The sequence below is a fragment of the Caretta caretta genome, chromosome 1 (genome assembly GCF_965140235.1).
Source record: "Caretta caretta isolate rCarCar2 chromosome 1, rCarCar1.hap1, whole genome shotgun sequence".
In the NCBI taxonomy this organism is placed as follows: domain Eukaryota; kingdom Metazoa; phylum Chordata; order Testudines; family Cheloniidae; genus Caretta; species Caretta caretta.
Window position 1 is genome coordinate 111847905 of NC_134206.1, and position 21455 is coordinate 111869359.

Genomic DNA, 21455 nt, shown 5'->3' on the forward strand with positions numbered 1-21455 from the left:
CAGACCCTTTTCCAACCCACAGCACTTAGTGCATTCGCATCAGAAGGCTGATAAGGTTTACACTAAGTACTTTCTGCTACAAGTTGTTTCCAGCAGCAAGTAGGTTACTTGAATTTCTTACACAGGCACACTGTAGGTGGGAATTAAAGTAACTTTCAGTGGTCATGTAAGGCTCTCGTATTGCACCTCTGGTGCTTGTTGACCAGCTGTAAATGAATCAAAGCAGCAAGCTGACTTGCGACACTGTAAAGAAAGCACAAATCACAGCAGTTGAAGAGATTGCAGCAGAACCTAGAGCACGGTGGGAGGGGCAGGGACTTGTCAGGTAATGTGGGGGTGCGGGGAGGAGGAGGAGAGAAAGAAAAGAAGAGCAAGAAGTGAACCTAGGGTGGAGAGAGGAAATGAAAGACAGCAGAACTGAAATAGCTAGGACAAGGTGAGGAACAAGGTGAGAGGGATAGCAAATATGGGATGAAGAAAGAGCAAATGGAACGATGATAAAAATTCATATGACCCATCTTTCTGGAACTCTGTGATCAAGGGAAACAGGATATACAGCATAACAGTTGTTAAAGCACCCTAATTAGTTTTCTTTCAAGCAGAACAGAACTATGCATGTACACATGCCATGTCAGACACGAGGCATCTGCATGAAACAAATCAGCACATAAATATGCCGTATTTCCAAATTAAGGAATTAGCATTACATCCCTTCTTCTTGTCAGTATGATAGGAATTAGGAGCTTTTCTGGGGCCTGAGGATATATGGGCATGGAACTGCTGAGATATCATACATTAAAGGTCCAGTAAAACTACACTACACAGTCTGAAAGGGTCTCAGATCTTCCCTGGGGAAGTAGAAAATTAGGGTGTGGAGGTTCTCAAAGGGACTGTACAGAAGAACTGTACGTTAAACACTCCTCTCTGTTTTGTATTACGATCAGTTTGCGTTTGGAATAGACATTATTAGGATTAGCAATTCAGACTCCTAAAGCATCAGAGCAAAGAAACCAAAATGTGGGGTTGGGAGAGATGAAGGGTTCAGAGGATTAACAGACTGACTTGCCACGGTTCCAATGGATGAGTGATCCTGCAGGATAATAATGTCCTCACACACTGGAGACTATCCATATATGTTTGTGTCCAATATGGGAATAGACAACAGACATGGTGGATCCTAGTAGCAGTATCCTGGGGCTAGTGCTTAAATCAACACTTTTACAGAATAAAAGTAATCTGCCACTTTCCTCCTCCAGCATTTCCAGCTTGAGTAATTTTGGGGTGTCACTGCACAATGGAGCATGGAAGATTTGTCGTTAATAATGTGTGTTTACAGTAACTCCAAATAGACTGCCTCAGCTCTGCTGTATTCCTTTATATTGGTCATATTCTTTCTAAAGGTGTGTAAGAAAGTGTACTGTAAGCAATTCTGATTATCTTTAGTAAAAAGTTAGTAACTGAAAATTTGATGCAACAGCCATCCAGGATCCTCTCTATTGCCATCATGCTTCATGTCCTTCATCCACACATCAGATTTAATGGAACCCCTAATTCCAGAAAGAGTGGCAGAGATTTTACAGGTATGATGTAATGCCCCTTAGGCCCGCAGTGCTTCTCAAGCTATCTGATGTGGGGGACCGGCAATTTTTTTTCCCCAATGTGCGCCCAGACCAGCAGCCGATGGCTAGCGGACTGGCACCAGTCTGCGGACCACCACTTTGAGTAGCACTGCCTTAGGGAAAGCTAACACTGTAGAAAGAGCTATCACTTTTCTTGCTGCATTGCAAAAATTCCCCAAAAGTAGTAAGCGAAGCCTAGTGCTGAAGCACACCTCTAAGGATTCAGGTGCAATTCAAGGGCTTGTCTACCCAGGGACACTCAGGAAAATTAATCCAAATTAACTTTTCAAGTGGATTAGTTGAATTAAACTAAACCATATTAAGGCCACTTTAATGTCTGTGCTGGGCATCATTGTGAGAATTCCAAACAAGATCCCCAGGAAGGACATATTGGATACATCATTAAGTGCAAAGGGAAAAATAAGAAGCTTACACAGAAAAATTTCGCTCCCACAAGGAAAGGGAAGAGAACTTGCAGCCTCGCATGATTCCTTGCCCACAATACCTCCCTTTAATTACATTGCCCCCCTCCACTTTCACATCCTAGACTTTCATATACTGGGCTATCATGAGAGGTTTTCCTGCTTCTTGAACTGGCAATTAAGAGTTCTGTTAACATCTTCTGAAATATTTGCACCTAGCTCTTCTGTTAATTTTACTTTCTCTGTTTTTAAATTTTGATTATTAAGTCTTAGCACATACTTAGTGCTTTTTAGCCATAAGACAACCCCCGTTTCACAGATGGGGAAAAACGAGGCACAGAAAATTAAGCAACTTGCAAAATGTCAGAGAACGAGTCAATGTCTCGCCAAACCTGGGAGAAGAACTCAGAACTCCTGATGTTCAGTTCTTTACACTTTCTGCTGCACCATGCACCTATCCTTTAATGAGGTCATTTGAGCACACAAATATGTAAAGTAGTATAAGCAATAGTAACAAAAAATCCAGTCTCTCGCAGGTATAATCCTTCTTGATTACAGACATAGTGACTAAGATATTATGATGCACATCAAATAGGATTACTCCCTTGTGAACTTTAAATCAAACTGATTATCCCTAGAACAGCACCAAATTTGTTTATGTATTATTACTGAATTCAGTCTGTTATTACTTAGAGCAAAAAAGACATTTAGTATTGTGTTCTCAAGTGCAAGCCAATTTAAACTTAAGTTCTATTCTCAACACTGATTTACATTCAGGTCCAATAAAATACAAACATATAACTTACCTTTTAAACTTTTCTGTACCCCATTATTCCCCTTTAGAAGCTTTGACCATTTTATTGCTCTTCTAGTGAGTATCACCAGATATCTAGAAAAGAATTCTTCATATGACACATAATCAAAGTCTTCTGGCCTTTCAAATCCATATGGATCAACCCTACAATATAAAAAGTTATTGTATACAAAATTTCTCCACACACAGACTTAAAAAATATGTAAGTATGCTTTAGTAAACTAAATTGAAAAACAGTTATGGAAAATTCAAAACAATGAACTGGAACGTATGTAAATTTATGGTCAATGCCAGACTTCCTTGCTTTTGGCAATTGGGAGATTTAGAGCCAAAGATCTATTTTGTAGACAATTGGCTTAAACTGTGACTAACTGGAATGAGGTTTTCATAATACAGAAAAAATAGGCAACAACAAATGCAAGGAATATAGATTGCAAAGGTAAGAGTCTATGATTCAAAGATTAAAAAAAATTAGTTTTTCCACTAGTGCTGTGCTAGTAAATACAGATTGTAATAACTCATTCAATTACAAAGATTACCTTAAAAATGTGCTATTTTTTTGTAACTTTTTGGCAATAACCTATTTAAAGAAAAACACTGTTTGAAAATTGATTACATAGTAATGGCCTCCATTTTGCCCTTCACCAGATCTACTCCATGTATGTGTGTGGCATCAGGTGTACTTATTTACAATAATCGGGGGGGTTGTTTTTACAATTTTTTATTCCCATTAGTAATGAAGAACCAACATTGGCTATTGAAGAGTGAATTGGATATTATTCTGGCTCATACATCAACTGAAGTGGTGAAAGATCCCACCTGTGCAAAATACTTTGCACGGAAGGACCATTACACCTACCCCAGTGAAGCCAATGGGTCTTTGCCTGGGCACAGGGATCCACTCATGCAGAGCAGCTTGTAAGATATCAAGGCCTAAATTCCAACTGTGAGGGCAAATTCAACTCTCAGTTTCACAAGTCCAACCTCCAATAATGACAAATGGAATTGCACAGGTGTAACCATGGGGAGAATTTGACCCATTGAATCTTTTATTGGTGGTGATGCATGAGTCAGAAGAAGCACTACTGCATGTTCAGACCCACTGAGTTTACAGGGCTAGAAGTAATCTTTCATTTGTATGCTGAACAAATTTGATGTGGAATCAGAGAGACAAATACAAACATTAAACCCTATAATACAGTTTTTAGAGTCACTAATCATTCAGTCATGATCTTCCCTGGGAAAGTTTTTTTTTTAATTCTTCATTACTTTTATGATTAAAGAAACCTTTCACACTCATACACAGAGCATTCAGACAATTCAAGAAAGCATGACACTTCAACCCACACATCACGTTTAGGATTCTGATAATGAAGGTAGGGAACACAGATTCATTTCATAATTCAGTCTGATTGTTGGGAAGCAGGAAGGAGACAGGTTTCAAAAATTATGAAGATATTCTCAACAGTTAGATAATCCCATATCTACAGGCACTGTGCCTTATCTGAAGTCTTGGGTGGTCTCCTGATTTTACAAAATTTTCTTGTCTGTTTTTAACAGAAGCTTGTATGTATGTCAAAGCCATTAATCTCTTATTTTTAAGAGATTCTTTGTTCCAGTGCATCACTAATGGTTTTTTGGGAAATGGAGAGAATGACTCTGACAAACTTCCCTTCGGAATGTATTCATCCTCTCTAAATCCCCACAGCACGACACTCTTCCAAGCTTTGTTTTACAGTAGTTAATTTTCACATTTCTATATTTAATTAATTGTATTGTATTAATTAATTAATTGTATTAATACAATTATACAAAACTGTTTCACTTCTATTTATGGAGAATGTCTTGTAAAACAGATATTTAATTACTCTTTATTCATCTCTTCCAAAGTCTTTCTTTCATAGACTTTGCTTTGCCCCAAACCCTTCATTGTTCCATGTAAGAAACTGGTAGAAAAGATACCACTCTGAAGGCCCACTACCCAGAAAAAGTATCTCTTTCCAAGGACTGAAAGTTGGGTTTCATAGATCCTGCTTTTTTTCCTTCTTCCAATTGAGGAAATAGTTTAAATATAAAAAATAAACAAGTAAATGATTAAAAAATATTTTAAATTACTGCACCTCCTTTCAATTTTTGTGGGCATTAAAAGTTATCTACCAAGACACAATCTTAACAGAACATATGCCCCTGTGTAAGAGGCTTTTGAATGTTAATCTCAGTTTTCAGAGTAGCAGCCGTGTTAGTCTGTATGCGCAAAAAAAAAAAAAGAGTACTGAGTCTCTAAGAAAAGGAGTACTTGTGGCACCTTAGAGAGACTAACAAATTTATTTGAGCATAAGCTTTCGTGAGCAACAGCTCATTTCATGGGTGCCACAAGTACTCCTAATCTCAGTTTTGTTTGTTTGGGGGGGAGGAGACTTTAGAGCCATTTAATCCAGTAAAAAGAAAAGGAGTACTCCACAAGTGCTCCTTTTCTTTTTGTGAATACAGACTAACAGGGCTGCTACTCTGAAGCCTGCCATTTAATCCAGTGAAGCTCACAATATAGCCCTCCCTAAGTGAGAAAACCTCAAAAACACGGGCTTACTCAGCACAGTGAAATGCTATTACTAATAATTAAGGAAAATCTCAATGGTGCTGTTTAGCTGCGACAATGGGAATGAGGACAATTTTGATCAATAAGTAAAATTACAGCGAAAGTGCCATTCCTTTGAAAAACACCCACCAAACCCGCCCTTCAGCACAGAGCCAGCCTTTGCCAGCACCCTCAGCTTCAACCCAGACTATGGAGGAGTCTCCCCCCACGAACAGCCCCGCTCCCCCTCTCCCTGCCTGCACCACTCCCGGCACCTACACAAACACACAGGGGAGCCAAGTACAGCGCTAGGACGTGAGCGCTGAACGAGGGAACGAAGCCCCCCCAGCAGCGGGCCCCCGCCCCAGCCCGGGCATGTGTACCTGGGAATGCCGGCCCCAGGCTCCAGCGCGCCTCCTTCGCCCTGCTCCATGGCCGGGCAGCGCTCGGGGCTTCCCCTAGCAGAGTCGGTCCCGCGCCGCGCCTCCCGGGCGGCGGCGGCGGCAGCAGGGGGTGCGGACCTGAGCGGAGTTTCTCCACCGGGCCGCCCCAGCGGGAGCGAGCTCGCCTCACACAGGGCAGCGGCGGCAACAGCGCCTCCTCCTCCGCCTCCTCGGGACCGGCCCCATCAGGAGCAGAGGCTCCAAAGTTCAGCCCCTCGGCGCCCCGGGCGCGCCTTCTTCCTCCCCCGCGAGAGCTGCCGTGAGACGCCAGAGAGACACGCGGGGAGCCAGCGCTCGGCCGCGGGCCGCTCCCGTGCCAGAGCCGGCTCGGCGCAGTGGCAAGGCAGCTGCCCGCCGGCCGGCCCCCTCCCGCCCACCTGGGCTGCCACCTGAGGCGCTGCGGCCACCGGCAGCCCCGCGCCCAGTTGCGGAGGCTGCTGCTCCGGCAGGGCAGCGCTACGCAGCCCCCTCGGGGCCGGGCCGCCTCCGGGGCGGAGCCCGTGTCTCCAGTGACTCCGCCTCACCTGCTGCTGCTGCCGCCGCCCCCCGCCACCTCCTGCTGCCGCCGCCGCCGCGGCTCTTTCCCTCACTCCGGCCTCTCAGAGGGGCGGGATCCCGGGCCCCGCCCCGCCGACTCCTGTGCCGCCGGCCGGGAACCAGCGGGCGCTGCAGCCTCTTCCCGCCGCCCGGCCCGCACTCGGGGCCCAGCCGCCCTTGGCAGGGTCGGGCTGGCGCCCTGGCGAAGAGGGGTCTGTGCCTGGCCGCTGCCCGCGCTGCAGCGGAGCGTCTCCGTTTGCCCCTGAGCGCCAGCCTCGCCTCTCTTGCTGCAGCGTGGGACTTGGCCAGCGTTGCACCCACCCATGGCCCCATGTGGCTCATGGGAGTTTGGCTGCAGAGCGGGCGGGATGATGCCCCCAGACTCCGGCACTTCACTGGCTCAGCAGCTGCAGGCTTCGCCTACCCAGGCTGGCATACAAGGTTGTTACAAAGAGGAGGGGGAACAATTATTCTCCTTAACCTCTAAGGATAGGACAAGAGGTTCTGCTGGAGGGAATTCTGTGCCAAAAAATTTAAAATGCTGTGCACAATATTTTAAAATTCTGCAAATATTATTTGTCAACATCACACTATATAATCACTAGTTTCAATTATTTTGATAATTTATTACGAAATACCTGTAATCAAGTATGGCTGTAACAATACCAGACACCTGGCAACCCTATCCCTGGCCCAAACACTCACACATCCTACCCCCCCAGAGCCAGTGCCGGGTTTACAATGGCACCAGTGGTTCCATGGAGCCAGGCCCATGGTCAAAGGGGCCCCAGCCTGCTCTGCTTGCACTGTGTCTTGAGACCCCCGCCAGCCCTTGGGTCGGGGGGGGGGGGGGGCTCTGGCCATAGGGAATCGTGGTGTTGGGCAGGGGGGCTGTGTGGCACAGCATGGGCCCACCCCCAAGGGCAAGAGGCCTGCTGGCTACACAGGGTCAGGTGGGCCATTGTGCATCTGGTAACTGCCGGTTTGTAAATCGTGCCCTTGCACTGGGCTGGGCGGAGCAGGGCTGCCCCTGTCATGCCATGCTCCATTGCCCCTGGCTGGCCCCTCGCTCCAGAGATCGACCCCCCCACACACACACCATGCTCCATTGCCCCTATGGGGGGCCCACGAAAGGCTAATCCGCCCTTTCCAGAGCTTAGCCGTGGGGCCCTCCTGGCCCAGACACTCATACCCCCCGGCCCAGACACTCACACCCCATACCCCTGCACGCCTCCCCCCAGCCCAGACACTCACACGCCCTACACCTGCACCCGCCGCCCAGCCCACACACTCACACCCCCTACCCCTGCACCGCCCCCACTCCGGCCCACACAGTCACAGACCCTACCCTCCTACAGCCCAGTGATCTAGAGGGAGAAACAGCCTGATGCTGGGTCCCGGGGTTCCATGGCATTTCCTGTGTGCCACCACCTCCTTCCTTCAGGGCGTGCTAAGAACTGCAGGTATTGAGATGGTGCCAGATTGGTGTGCCATACTTAATGAATGGTGTGAGTATAACTTTACATGACTTAAACATGGCTGAATGACTGCAGAGGATCCTGGGAGAAGGTTCCCTTTAAGCAGAAGGAAATTTGATAAAGGACTGAAAAAGTCTGTATGTACGATCAATATTGAACCTATTGGTCGGCAAATATGGGTCCATGCAAAAGTAAATGTAAAGTTCCAGCATTAAGCACAGCTCGACCTGGTTTTAGCGACCTCACAGCAAGGATATCATGCAGAGAGCCAGCACGAATGATTGATAAGTGAGTAAATGTGGGGTGATCTTCATTCAGTACCACCACCCCCAGCCCCTTCTAAAACACTAATTAGGTAAAATTAGTAAGCACACGCCCACTAGGCATGCTTTTAAGACGTGACTCCTTTAAGGAAAAAGAGTATAAGAATCAAGCAAAGCAAATTACTGTGATTGGGATTCCTTAACTAACATTTGAAGAAGCAACGCTGCTTGACAGAGTAGCCAAAACTGTGCTCCGTGGGCTCGAGTAGGACTGTGAACCAGAGGGGTCTCAAGGCAACCAAGGCCTTGCCTCAAGGGAATCCAAGACAGACCAGAGGGCTGAGGAGAACAGACCTGGAGAGAAGCAGCCATCCATAGATTGGTAACCACCTTCTCTGTTTGTCAAGCAGGAACTGTGTATGTTTGTGAAAGAGAGGCTCGCTAAGAGGAATGTATAGCTCTTAATGTATAGTTCTTAATGTCTAACATAGGAGTTATGTGCTTAATGTAACCCTTTACCACTTATGTAATTCCTTCTCAATAAACTGCTGTGTATTGAAGATAATTACCATGGACCTTTTTCACTGGTATGACAGTAATCCACCGGGAGCCAGTAAAGATCCATTTCAGGGGTAGTGGTGCCCCTTTTCAACACTGGGATCCCTCCAGTTCCTTCCCTTCCCCCCCGGCTTTGTCTTCTATTTGCAAGCTGGGCTCTGCTGGGTCCAGAAGCCCCTAGTTGTGCCAACATTTCTGCACCCATTTCACGGGGGGGAGGAGAAAATTCTGCACACCCAACATTAATTGCTGCAAAATTCTGCATTGTGCAGTGGTGCAGAATTCCCCCAGGAATAAAGAGGCAATGGGCTTAAATTTCAGCAAAGGAGGTTTAGGTTGGACATCAGGAAAAACTTCCTAATTGTCAGGGTAGTTAAGCACTGGAATCAATTGCAGAGGGAGGTTATGGAGTCTTCATCATTGGAGATTTTAAAGAGCACATTAGACAAACACCTGTCAGGGATGGTCTAAATCAGTGGTTCTCAACCAGGGGTCCAGGGACCCTTGGGGGTCCACAAACAGGTTTCAGGGGGGCTGCCAAGCAGGGCCAGCATTAGACTCACAGCGGCCCAGGATAAAAAGCTGAAGCCCCACCACTTGGTGCTGAAGCCAAAGCTTGAGCAATGTAGCTTCGGTGGCATGAGGCCCCAGGCAACTGCCCTGCTTGCTACCCCCTAATACAGGCCCTGGCTTTTATATGCAGAAAATCAGTTATTGTGGCACAGGTGGGCCGCAGAGTTTTTATAGCATGGGGGGGCGGGCTCAGAAAGAAAAAGGTTGAGAGCCCCTGGTCTAGATAATACTTAGCCCTTCCATGAGTGCAAGGGACTGGACTAGATGATCTCTCAAGGTCTCTTCCAGTCCTATGATTCTATGACTGGGACTTGTGCTGAGCCCAAGTAACAGGGGCTTGTAGGGCAAAGCAGGGGAGTTCTGCAATGGGCCTTTTCTCCTCCCACTGGAGTGGAAGACCAAACTCTCACCAGCAGGCACCTGGTCCCTTTGTACCATTTCCCTAAGGACTTTATGTTAAACATCCTTATTTTTGATCCCTGCCTTCCAGCCCAGTACAGCTGCTCCCTGCCGGTCAGTGGCCAAGTTCCCAACATGCAGGATTGGGCCCTTCAGGAGATGCATGAGCTCAGGATCAGCTCTAAGGGGCTTGTGTGTTTTTCTCTGGTCACAGACGGAGATGAACTCTAAGTAATAGCCTTTCATTGATGCTAAAAGCAGAAACTCCTAAGCTGCCAGGGCAGTTTTAGGCACTGTGCTGCACATGGCCCACCCACACAGAGCAATTTGTAGGATTGGGGTCATTATGCCGACAGGTTTCAAAGATGGAGCAAAAGTGTAACCTGTATGGCAGAAATATCAATTGCATTTTACAAAGTAACCAAAACAGGTCTCTGATTTTTCATTTTTTTTTCTTTAAAAAAAATGTGTAATATTAGTTTGATTTCTTTTTTGTTCTGTTTAAAAACCATGTATTGTTATTCTTGAAATTTTCTTTGGTTTATTAGTTGCAATGAATTCTTCTCCTCTCTTAGGTCTTAATCCTACAGTGGCTGCATAAGTCTTTGCAGGATCAGGGCCAAAGTGAATTGTCCAAGGCCACACAATCCTGCCCTTGGTCACACTGGGACAAACCTCTCAGCCCACAGGGAGCCCCACTGAAGTTGTTGTGGTTCAGCACAGGTGCAGGTGTCTGCGTCTGCTCATGCAAAGCCATTTGCAGGATCTAACCTTCAAGCATGTGAATAGTCCCAGTAACTTCAGTGTGACTATTCAGATGAATAAATTACAGATCAACCTAAGGGTTTTCAGGATGAGGATCATGTTTTAAAAAGGGACCTCAATTTTCGCAGCCCAAAATTAGATACCTAGGACATGATACTCAGAGGGGCTGAGCAACCACAACTCTTGCTTACTTCAATAGGAATATGGATATTCACCATCTTCGAACATCAGATCATAGGTCCTATTTTAGCACCCAAAAACCAAGACACTGAAATTAGGCTCTGTAAAGATTTCTGCATGCTAAAATCAATGGACATAAGTTTTTGCAGGATCAGGGCTAAATCCTGTGGTAGAATAGGGAATGGACACCAGACCTACTGATTCCCATCCTCTACTTTAACTACAAGTCAATCCTGCCACCTTTTCACTATACTTTGTCTCACAGAACGATTATAAATAGGTGTCATTTTGATAAAAGAACAGAAGTACTTGTGGCACCTTAGAGACTATCAAATTTATTAGAGCAAAAGCTTTCGTGGACTACAGCTCATTTCATCGGATGCATAGAATGGAACATATAGTGAGATATATATATATATACACATACACGTAAGTTGGAAGTTGCCATACAAACTGTGAGAGGCTAATTAGTTAAGATGAGATATTATCAGCATGAGAAAAAAAACTTTTGTAGTGATAATCAAGATGGCCCATTTAGACAGTTGACAAGAAGGTGTGAGGATACTTAACTTAGGGAAATAGATTCAATATGTGTAATGACCCAGCCACTCCAAGTTTCTATTTCAAACCCAAGTTAATGGTATCTAGTTTGCATATTAATTCAAGCTCAGTGGTTTCTCATTGGAGTCTGTTTCTGAAGCTTTTCTGTTGCAAAATTGCCACCCTTAAATCTTTCAACTGAGTGGCCATAGAGGTTGAAGTGTTCTCCTACCAGTTTTTGAATGTTCTGATTCCTGATGTCAGATTTCTGTCCATTTATTCTTTTGCATAGAGACTGTCCAGTTTGGCCAATGTACATGACAGAGGGGCATTGCCAGCACATGATAGCATATATCACATTGGTAGATTTGCAGGTGAACGAGCCCCTGATGGCGTGGCTAATGTGATTAGGCCTGTCATAAATATAAAGGGAAGGGTAAACCCCTTTAAAATCCCTCCTGGCCAGAGGAAAAATCCTCTCACCTGTAAAGGGTTAAGAAGCTAAAGGTAACCTCACTGGCACCTGACCAAAATGACCAATGAGGAGACAAGATACTTTCAAAAGCTGGGAGGAGGGAGAGAAACAAAGGGTCTCTATCTGTCTGCTGCTTTTGCCAGGGATAGAACAGGAATGGAGTCTTAGAACTTTTAGTAAGTAATCTAGCTAGGTATGTGTTAGATTATGATTTCTTTAAATGGCTGAGAAAAGAATTGTGCTGAATTGAATGACTATTCCTGTCTGTGTACCTTTTTTGTAACTTAAGGTTTTGCCTAGAGGGATTCTCTATGTTTTGAATCTAATTACCCTGTAAGGTATCTACCATCCTGATTTTACAGAGGTGATTCCTTTTACTTCTATTAAAAGTCTTCTTGTAAGAAAACTGAATGCTTTTTCATTGTTCTCAGATCCAAGGGTTTGGGTTTGTGGTCACCTATACAAATTGGTGAGGATTTTTACCAAACCTTCCCCAGGAAGTGGGGTGCAAGAGTTGGGAGGATTTTTTGAGGGAAAGATGTGTCTAAACTACGTTTCCCAGTAAACCCAATTAAAGTTTGGTGGTGGCAGTGGAAATCCAGGGTCAAAGGATAAAATTAATTTGTATCTTGGAAGTTTTAACTTAAGCTGGTGAAAGTAAGCTTAGGTGGTTTTCATGCAGGTCCCCACATCTGTACCCTAGAGTTCAGAGTTGGGGAGGAACCTTGACAAGGTCCTATGATGGTGTCACTTGAATAAATATGTGGACAGAGTTGGCATCGGGCTTTGTTGCAAGGATAGGTTTCTGAGTTAGTGTTTTTGTTGTGTGGTGTGTGGTTGCTGGAGAGTATTTGCTTCAGGTTGGGTTTTAAATGTTAAACACTATTCATACAGCCTCTAAAATTGTTTTAAAGGACATTTGTTCTGCAAGAGAAATCTCATTGAAATATTCACAAAAAAGGAGAGAGATTTCTCGCATTGTCTTAAATTCCATTCAAATGGAGGGAATTTGCCTCCCAATGAGTGAGACTTGGCAGCTATATTGGATTTAAGGGTTTTTTTTTTTTAAACTGTAAGTCTGGTATCCTCTGCTTCTGCAGCTTCTTTTATTTTTCCCCTGAAGAGCTTACTGGTAGTAAAAGTCAATATTTTATTATGCTGAGATGATATTATTAGCTTACGGTTTTATTTCCTTAGTCTGTTACCTGATGATAGAAACTAAGGGCCAGATTAAAAACAACAGCAGCTAGTGAGTTTCCCTGTTTCCCCAACCCCTCTGTCATTGCAAAATCTGCAGCACATGGTTTCCTTAAAAAGGTGTTTTTCTTCCTTCTGTGACCTAGAGCAAACCAAAAACACACCCACTGCAATAACCAGTCACCTGAAACATACATCTTAAACTGTATGGGAGCAGTGAAATGATATTCCTGCCTGTGCATTTTTAATCAAGTCCTGACTTTCCAGCAGGCAAACTCTTCAAAAATTACAATTACTGCCAGAGAATCATCATATAGTGGAGTCAGCACGCAAATGGTTACTGAAGAGACTGGCTGATAAGATTTCACAAAGGAGATAAACAGCTGATCCTTCCCAACATGATCCTCAAGGAGGCTGCCTCCTAAATATGATCTGTCAGGGTTCCTTCCCCACTCTGAACTCTGAGGTACAGATGTGGGTACCTTCATGAAAGACCCCCGAGGCTTATTCTTACCAGCTTAGGTTAAAAACTTCCCCAAGGTACAAACTTTGCTTTGGCCTTGAACAGTATGCTGCCACCACCAAGCGTCTTAACCAAAGAACAGGGAAAGAGCCCACTTGGAGATGTCTTTCCCCAAAATATCCCCCCAAGCCCTACACCCCCTTTCCTGGGGAAGGCTTGATGATGATGATGATAATGCTCACTAATTGGTACAGGTGAACACAGACCCAAACCCTTGGATCTTAAGAACAATGAAAAATCAATCAGGTTCTTAAAAGAAGAATTTTAATTTAAAAAAAAAAGGTAAAAGAATCACCTCTGTAAACTCAAGATGGAAAATTCCTTACAGCATAATCAGATTCAAAACATAGTGAATCCCTCTAGGCAAAACCTTAAGTTATAAAAAGACACAAAAACAGGAATATACATTCCCTCCAGCACAGCGTATTTTACCAGCCATTAAACAAAAGGAAATCTAATGCATTTTCTAGCTATATTACTTACTCACTTAACAGGAGTTGGAAGGCTTGGATTTCTGATCTGTTCCCGGCAAAAGCATCACATAGACAGAGAGAACCCTTTGTGTCCCCCCTCCAGATTTGAAAGTATCTTGTCCCCTCATTGGTCATTTTGGGTCAGGTGCCAGTGAGGTTACCTTAGCTTCTTAAGCCTTTACAGGTGAAAGGGTTTTGCCTCTGGCCAGGAGGGATTTTATAGCACTGTATACAGAAAGGTGGTTACCCTTCCCTTTATATTTATGACAGTAACACTTTTATTTTTTGTATTACCAGGACCCCATTGTGCTAGACACTGTACAAACAGAACACAATGATTGTCCTTGTCCCTAAGAACTTACAATTTAAGACCAGAGACAGATGGATACAGACAGGTGGTGAAGTACAAGGAAACAATGAGACTGTATTGGTCAGCATGACAGGCAGTGGTCAGAGCCAGGGGTGAAAGTGGGCCAGTTTGGTGTACTGGTAAGAAGCCAGTACCGGACCATATGCAGCTGACATTAAAGCGCTGCCATGGCCCCTTTTGCCCCCTCCCTCCCTCTCATCGGCGGCCCTGCCCGTAGGGACCCTACCAGCAGGGCCGCTGATGGGTGGAGGGGGTCAAAAGGGGTAGTTGCCCTGGGTCCAGCGATTTTAAAAGGGCCTGGGACTTGCAGCAGCAGCTGGAGCCCCAGGCCCTTTTAAATCGTTGCTGGAGCCCTGCGCAGTGCAGGACAGGCAGTGAGGATGGGCTGGCTGGAGGAGGCTGACCACCCCCACCCTCCCCACCTTACTTTCACCCCTGGTCAGAGCACACCAGCGGCCTAACCATTAAGTTTTTGTTGGCATCATGGCATAGAGTTTTAAGGAGGGTTTTGAAAGAGGATAAGGAGGTGGCTTTGCAGATGTTTATGGGGAGCTCATCCCAAGACTGAGAGGTAGCATAGGAGGAAGCACAAAAGTGCTCGTTTGAGACTTTAACAAGAGGGCAATGAAGTCTAATATCACTGGCAATTTAAAAGGGAGAGTCAAAATCTTGAAAGTGAAGGAGAAATGGTACATAGGCTGAGAATAGGCCATGAAGGGCCTTGAAAGTGAAGACCAGTAACTTACATTTGAGAAAGTGGAACTAGTGGAGGGATGGAAAGAGGAGAAGGGATGACCTTTCAAAGTGGTGGGCTAGGTAAATTATCTTTGTAACAGCAATTTGAATGGATAGGAGTGAAGCAACATACTCGGAAGAATCAACAGGCCTGTCATCAAACCAGTTCCAGAGAACAGAAGAGTGTGCTGTCTGCCAGGAGCAAGGACACAAGATGTGGACATGAAGCTGAAGAGCATCCTGATGGGAGTGGGGAAAGAGACACTGATTGTGCTGCATGTCAGAATGAACAACACTGCTAGATGACTATGCTTGGCTGGGTAAGACGCTTAAAGAAGTGGAAGCTCAAGTGATTGTCAGTAGAATACTTCTGGTCCCTAAAGAAAGAGTAAAAGTATGACAAGGTAATGAAGATAAGTCAATACTCCCAATCCATTAGCACCAATCCTTTAAAGGCATTAATTGAAAGAAGATTTCTCAACTGATGGACTTCACTTGAGTACCTGGGGTATTAATCTTCTGCTAACAAGGCTGGCATGATTGATAAGAAGGACTGTAAACTAAGAGATAAGGGGAGAAGGCTGGGAGAGACTCTCAAAATCCACTCCTGATTTCAGTGCACAGGAACAGGAAAATCAGCTAAATGAAGACACAACAGAGCACCACAAGCTAGAAAACTGGGTGAGTTTCAAAGGAAACTGAAAGGGTTGTACAGAAATGCAAGAAGTCTGGGCAATAAAATGGAGAAACTGGAACAACTGGTGCAAGAGGCCTAACCAGATTTTGTAGGGATTACAGAAACATGGTCGAGTAGCACTCAGGACTGGAATACATCATACTGAAGGATATGCTGTTTAGGAGAGAGAGAAATAAAGGTAAGGGAGGCGGAGTTGTGCTGTATATGAAAGAAGCACTAAATGCTAAAGAAATATGAAGTGATAGCATAGACAAAACAAAATCTGTCTGGGTCAATCACTTTGGGGAAGCAAATTAGGTTCTGTTGGGATTGTGTTAGAGGTTTGCTATAGATCCCCTCCCCCCCGGGGTCATCTTCTGACATGGATAGTGATCTCTTTATTATTAGAGAGAAATACTTTTGGGGAATTGTCATTGTCAGGGTTCCCTCCCCACTCTGAACTCTGGGGTACAGATTTGGGGACCCACATGAAAGACACGCATATCAGCTTAGGTTAAAAACTTCCCCAAGGCACAAATTCTTCCTTGTCCTTGGATGGTATCACTGCCACCACCAAGTGAGTTAGACAAAGATTCAGGAAAAGGACCACTTGGAGTTCCTGTTTCCCCAAAATATTCTCCCAAGCCCCTTCACCCTCTTTCCTGGGGAGGCTTGAGAATAATATACCAACCAAATAGGTAAGCACAGATCAGACCCTTGGGTTTTTAGGACACTAAAACCCAATCAGATTCTTAAAAACAGAACTTTATTATGAAGAAAAAAGTAAAAGAAGCACCTCTGTAAAATCAGGATGGAAGGTAATTTTACAGGGTAATAAGATTTAAAACACAGAGGATTCCCCTCTAGGCAAAACTTCAAAGTTACAAAAAAACAGGAATAAACCTCCCTCTTAGCATAGGGAAAATTCACAAGCTAAAACAAAAGAATCTAACATTTCCTTGCTTTACTTACAATTTTTGTAATCTAGATGCTTATTTCAGGTAGGGTTTTATGTGATGGTTTCTCCTGCCCTGGTCCCTCTCTGTCCCGGAGAGAACAACAAAAGACCACACAAACAAAACCTCCCCCCACAGATTTGAAAGGATCTTCTTCCCTTATTGGTCCTTTTGGTCAGGTGCCAATCAGGTTATTGGAGCTTCTTAACTCCTTACAGGTAAAGGAGGGATTTTATGCTATCCCTAGCTGTATGTTTGACAGTCATAATGGGAGACTTTGATATTGAATGGAGAACAAATGCTACTAATACTGACAGGACCCAATTATTCCTACATGGGATAGATGACAGTTTTCTTCATCAAATTGTGTCTGAACCAACAAGAGGTGATGCAGTTTTATACTTGGTTGTATTAAGTAGTGAGATCATCATAGAAGAGAGAATCGTAGGAAACAAACTTGGATCAAGAAATCACAAATTGATTCCATTTAAATTAAATGGAAGGATAATCAAAACCCAGTCATCAAACTACAGTTTTTATTTCGAAAGCACAGACCCTGGGAAATTAAGGCAATTAGTTAAAGAACTCAGCTGGACAAAAGAGCTCAAACTTAAATGTGGAGGAGACATGGAATTTCTTCAAAATAATGATAGTTTTTTTTATATCTGAAATTTCCATCCCAAGATGGGGGATGGAGGGAGGGAGTTGTAAGAAAAGGCTCTAGACATAGCTAGATGAATAACCACCTCAAAAAGATTATTAGGAGTAAGCAGAGAGACTATAGGGAATGGAAAAAGGGTCTGAATCAGCAAAGAGATGTAGGAAAAAGTGAGAATTGCTTTAAAAAAAAAAAGCCTACTTAGCTCTTGCTAAGGAACTTAAAATAATAGGTTTTTTAGTTTTATAAATAAGAGGATAAGGAAAGATGAGGTTGGGCCAGTGTGATGTTCCCCTCTGGTGTTATCTGGACCGGTGATCTGCTAGGTCATTCCAATCCTTGATTCTGGGAGCCAGCCTTACCCTGCTCTGCTGTGAGAACCCCCACTCCTGGGCTGCTCACGCACTGCCTCTGGCATGTAAGCTGCTCCTTGGATTGTACAACCGAATGACACTAGCCAATATCTCCGATCCCAGACACCACCCTAGGAACCTCAGTCTTGCAGTGTCCAGTTATGCCCACTGGACGCTGCAAGTTTATATGAGTTTGTCAATTTAACAAAAATTGATATGTATCAGGCTTGTTATCCCAAGGGGAGTCTCTGACATGCTTCAAACCAAATGCACTGCTTCAGGTAGAATCAACAGATTTATTAACTATAAAAATAGATTCTAAGTGATTATAAGTCAAAGCATAACAAATCAGATTTGGTCAAATGAAATAAAAGCAAAACGCATTCTAAGCTGATCTTAACACTCTCAATATCCTTACAAACTTAGATGCTTCTCACCACAGGCTGGCTGGCCGGCTGCTCTTCAGCCAGGCTCTCCCCTTTGATCCGTGTTTCAGTTGCTTGGTGTGGTGGCTGTAGATGTAGGTGGAAGAGAGAGGAAGAGCATGGCAAATGTTTCTCCCTTTTATCATGTCCTTTTCTCCCCTCTTGGCTTTGCCCCCCCTTCAGAGTCAGGTGAGCATTACCTCATCACAGTTTCAAACTGACCAAAGGAAGGAGGGTGACTTCCTCAAGAGTCTAACAGATTCTTTTGTTGCTGCCTAGGCCAGCATCCTTTGTTCCTGTGAGGCTGGGCTGGGTTTGTCCATACCTACCCTGATGAGATATGAACTGCCTCTCTGCTCTTGGAGAGTTTTTGCCTGGGCTTATTTTAAGCCACGAGGATACATTTTCAGCCTCAACTACATACGTGAAATTATAATCTATAACCTTACTATAACATCACTAAAACAACTATGCTCAGTGCATTATGAGCCTTCCGAAGACACCCGACATGACAAACTTTGCATTGGATACCACATAATCATTTTACAAGGATTAACATAGGGGTGCTGCGTGTTCCCCTGAGGTACAGAGCGTCACAGCCAGTATGCCATGAGAATGGGAAGGAGACTAAAGATAAAGTAGGTGTGGCCCAAAAACTAAATGAATACTTTGCCTCACTTTTCAGTAAGGATGACAATATGTAACATGTGCATGAAAGTATGATCTACAGAATGGATCTACTGGTCCATTCTGATCTTAAACTCTATCACTCCTTTTACCAAGGCCAGAGAAAAGAATGTTGCAGGAACAGAGACAAAAAATGAGAGCCTGAGAGACAGATATCACAATCCCATGCAAAATCTTTGGGGACCATATTTTGTGAAGTGTATGTATTGCTGTGAGTCAGAGATTATATGCAACTCCTCAGGGGATGGTTATGATTGCTCCTCCAGGGATGATTAAGGTGAATTACTTAGGTTGTAAACCCCTCCAGAGAAGTACCATTCCTGGGGAGGCTTGCATATATTGGTTCAAACTGAGTTTTCCAGAAATCAACAAAGAAAGGGCTTTTGAAATAAAAAGATGGGGTTTAAACTGACTCCATCTTTCTAATCTAAATGGACAGGACCTTCTGTCCAAGGGAGACCCAAACCTTGTGGACGGGTTGGAAAGACTTTGACCTTATAGGTTTCAGAGTAGCAGCCATGTTAGTCTGTATTCGCAAAAAGAAAAGTACTCCTTTTTCTTTTGACCTTATAGGGTCCCTTAAGACTGATGGGTGACCTCCAGTAAGCTTTTAGCATGTGTATAGCAACTTCTCTATATGGTTTCTCTGTAATGCTTTACCTTAAGAATATATGTGCTTGCTTAGAAAGAGCTATGTGGTAACTTGTAACTGCTGGCAACACACGGTTCATAGACCGTGGAGAGAAAGCAACACATAGGCACTGGCCTTTAGGCTGGCTTACTGGGGATATCACAGTGAAAGGCAGGGAGCTCTAAAAACCCCAGTCAGAATGCAGTGGTACAAGGTACCCTGCCCAGAGACGGGTGATGGCTGGAGACAAGACTTGGAACTCCTGGAGCGAACCACAGAGCAGGGATAGAATCATAGAACCATAGGGTAAGAAGGGACCACAAGAATCATCTAGTCTAAACCCCTGCCAAGATACATGATTTGTTGTGTCTAAACCATCCAAGACAGATGGCTATCCAGCCTCTTTCTGAAAAGAAAATAGGTGCAGCTGCCCTGAAACTGTGACAGTATGGTCGAGAGTTTAGCTGTGTGGTTCGATAGGAGAGGAGGTCTCGTCTCAGGGATATTATTCAGAAAGAATCGAGATTTGGACATAATATAGACATGAGGACCTAGAGAGAGATCAAAGATGACACCCAAGTTACAGACCTGAGTGATAGGTAGGATGGTGGTGTTTCCCAGAGATCAAGAAAGGAAGTAGGAGAGCAGGCTTGTGAGAGAAGATTAAAAGCTCTGTTTTTTGATTCTCCTCTACCCTGGCTGACTGCTATTTATTTGTATTGTTGTAGCACTTGGAGGTCCCAATGTGTTAGACAATGTACACATCATTAGAAAAGACAGTTTATAATGGCTGATGCCTGTATCCCTTACCCCATGCTAATTAAAATAATTAGCATTTAAATAGTACCTTCCATCTTTCAAGCACGGATTGCCTTTTTTTTTTTTAACTTAACACACTAACAATGTGTTGTACAGTAGCTGGAATAAATGTTCTGTGGCCTTGTCTGTACTCAGTCAATAGAGGGAGTAAAGTTCAGCCTTCCTTGGCTGGAAGGACAGCTGTCATGGCATAGGGGCCTGAAAGCATGAGGAGTAAAGGGACAAAGAATGGAACCTTTGGGATTTTTCTTTTATGGATCTGATCCAGTAAGGTGTTGAATTCCTACTGATATCAATGGGAGATGAGGGCACTCAGCACTTCAGTGAGTGATACTTTCGTGTTCATGTATGTGGAGCATCCCCTTATTAAATATAACAGTGTACACAGAATTAACAGCCTAGGAAGAGGGGGGGTTAAAATGGATTTAAGTTGGAGAGGGCCTCAGGAAACAGAGACAGCACTGAAGTCCCAGCTAAGTTATGGCAGCCTTCCAGGGCTCCTCTATGGGCCACATAGCTGCCCAGAATCTTGCTGTGGCCCTGTCCCCAGAATGCCCCTCCTCTACCCCTCCACAACCTCTAGGCCAGGGCTTTTGAGGGGGAAAAAGAAGAAACCTTACATCTTAAACCTTCCACAGGGCCTTTGTTGGGTGAATCCTCCCCTTCTTGTATATGGGGATTTTAGAGCCCCTTTATGTCATTCCCAATGTGGAAAATACGGGAAATATGTATGTTATTTTGAATGAATATTGTATATATCTCAGTTTACCTGCCTGCTATTATTTGGCTGATTGCACGGAATTTGATCAAAGGAGGCTGTTAAGGAGAAACAAGCAGGAAAAATAGCTGATAGGGTAACTGCAGGGATAACAACAAGGGCCTTTAAGAGAACAATCAGTGAGCTTTTCATTGGGAAATACCTACTTGCCTGTCTCAAGCCAGATTAAAAGGTCAGTTTTTCCAAGGCCAGAGCCTAAGACCCAAAGAACACAAAGAGTATGTCTACACAGTAATAGTTGTAGGTCAAGGTTCCTCCCCCACTCTGAACTCTAGGGTACAGATGTGGGGACCTGCATGAAAAACCTCCTAAGCTTATCTTTACCAGCTTAGGTCAAAACTTCCCCAAGGTACAAAATATTCCACCCGTTGTCCTTGGACTGGCCGCTACCACCACCAAACTAATACTGGTTACTGGGGAAGAGCTGTTTGGACGCATCCTTCCCCCCAAAATACTTCCCATAACCTTGCACCCCACTTCCTGGACAAGGTTTGGTAAAAAGCCTCACCAATTTGCCTAGGTGACTACAGACC

At 44.2% G+C, this 21455-nt stretch overlaps 1 protein-coding gene across 7 annotated transcripts in view; it reads right to left on the reverse strand.

Annotated features, from left to right (window-relative positions):
- The window catches only part of GRTP1 (growth hormone regulated TBC protein 1), a 90258-nt gene extending 83913 nt beyond the window's left edge, over positions 1–6345 (reverse strand). For all 7 annotated transcript variants that reach the window (XR_007357417.2, XR_007357416.2, XR_007357413.2 and 4 more), the window contains exons 1-2: positions 5814–6345; positions 2848–2999 (exon numbers count right to left, since the gene is read on the reverse strand). Coding sequence is in view for 1 of the 7 variants with exons in the window: in XM_048855899.2 (XP_048711856.1) it covers positions 2848–2999; positions 5814–5863 (202 nt within the window). In the remaining 6 variants the exon portion in view is untranslated. The remainder of the gene's footprint in view (positions 1–2847; positions 3000–5813) is intronic.
- Positions 6346–21455: the final 15110 nt, after the last annotated feature.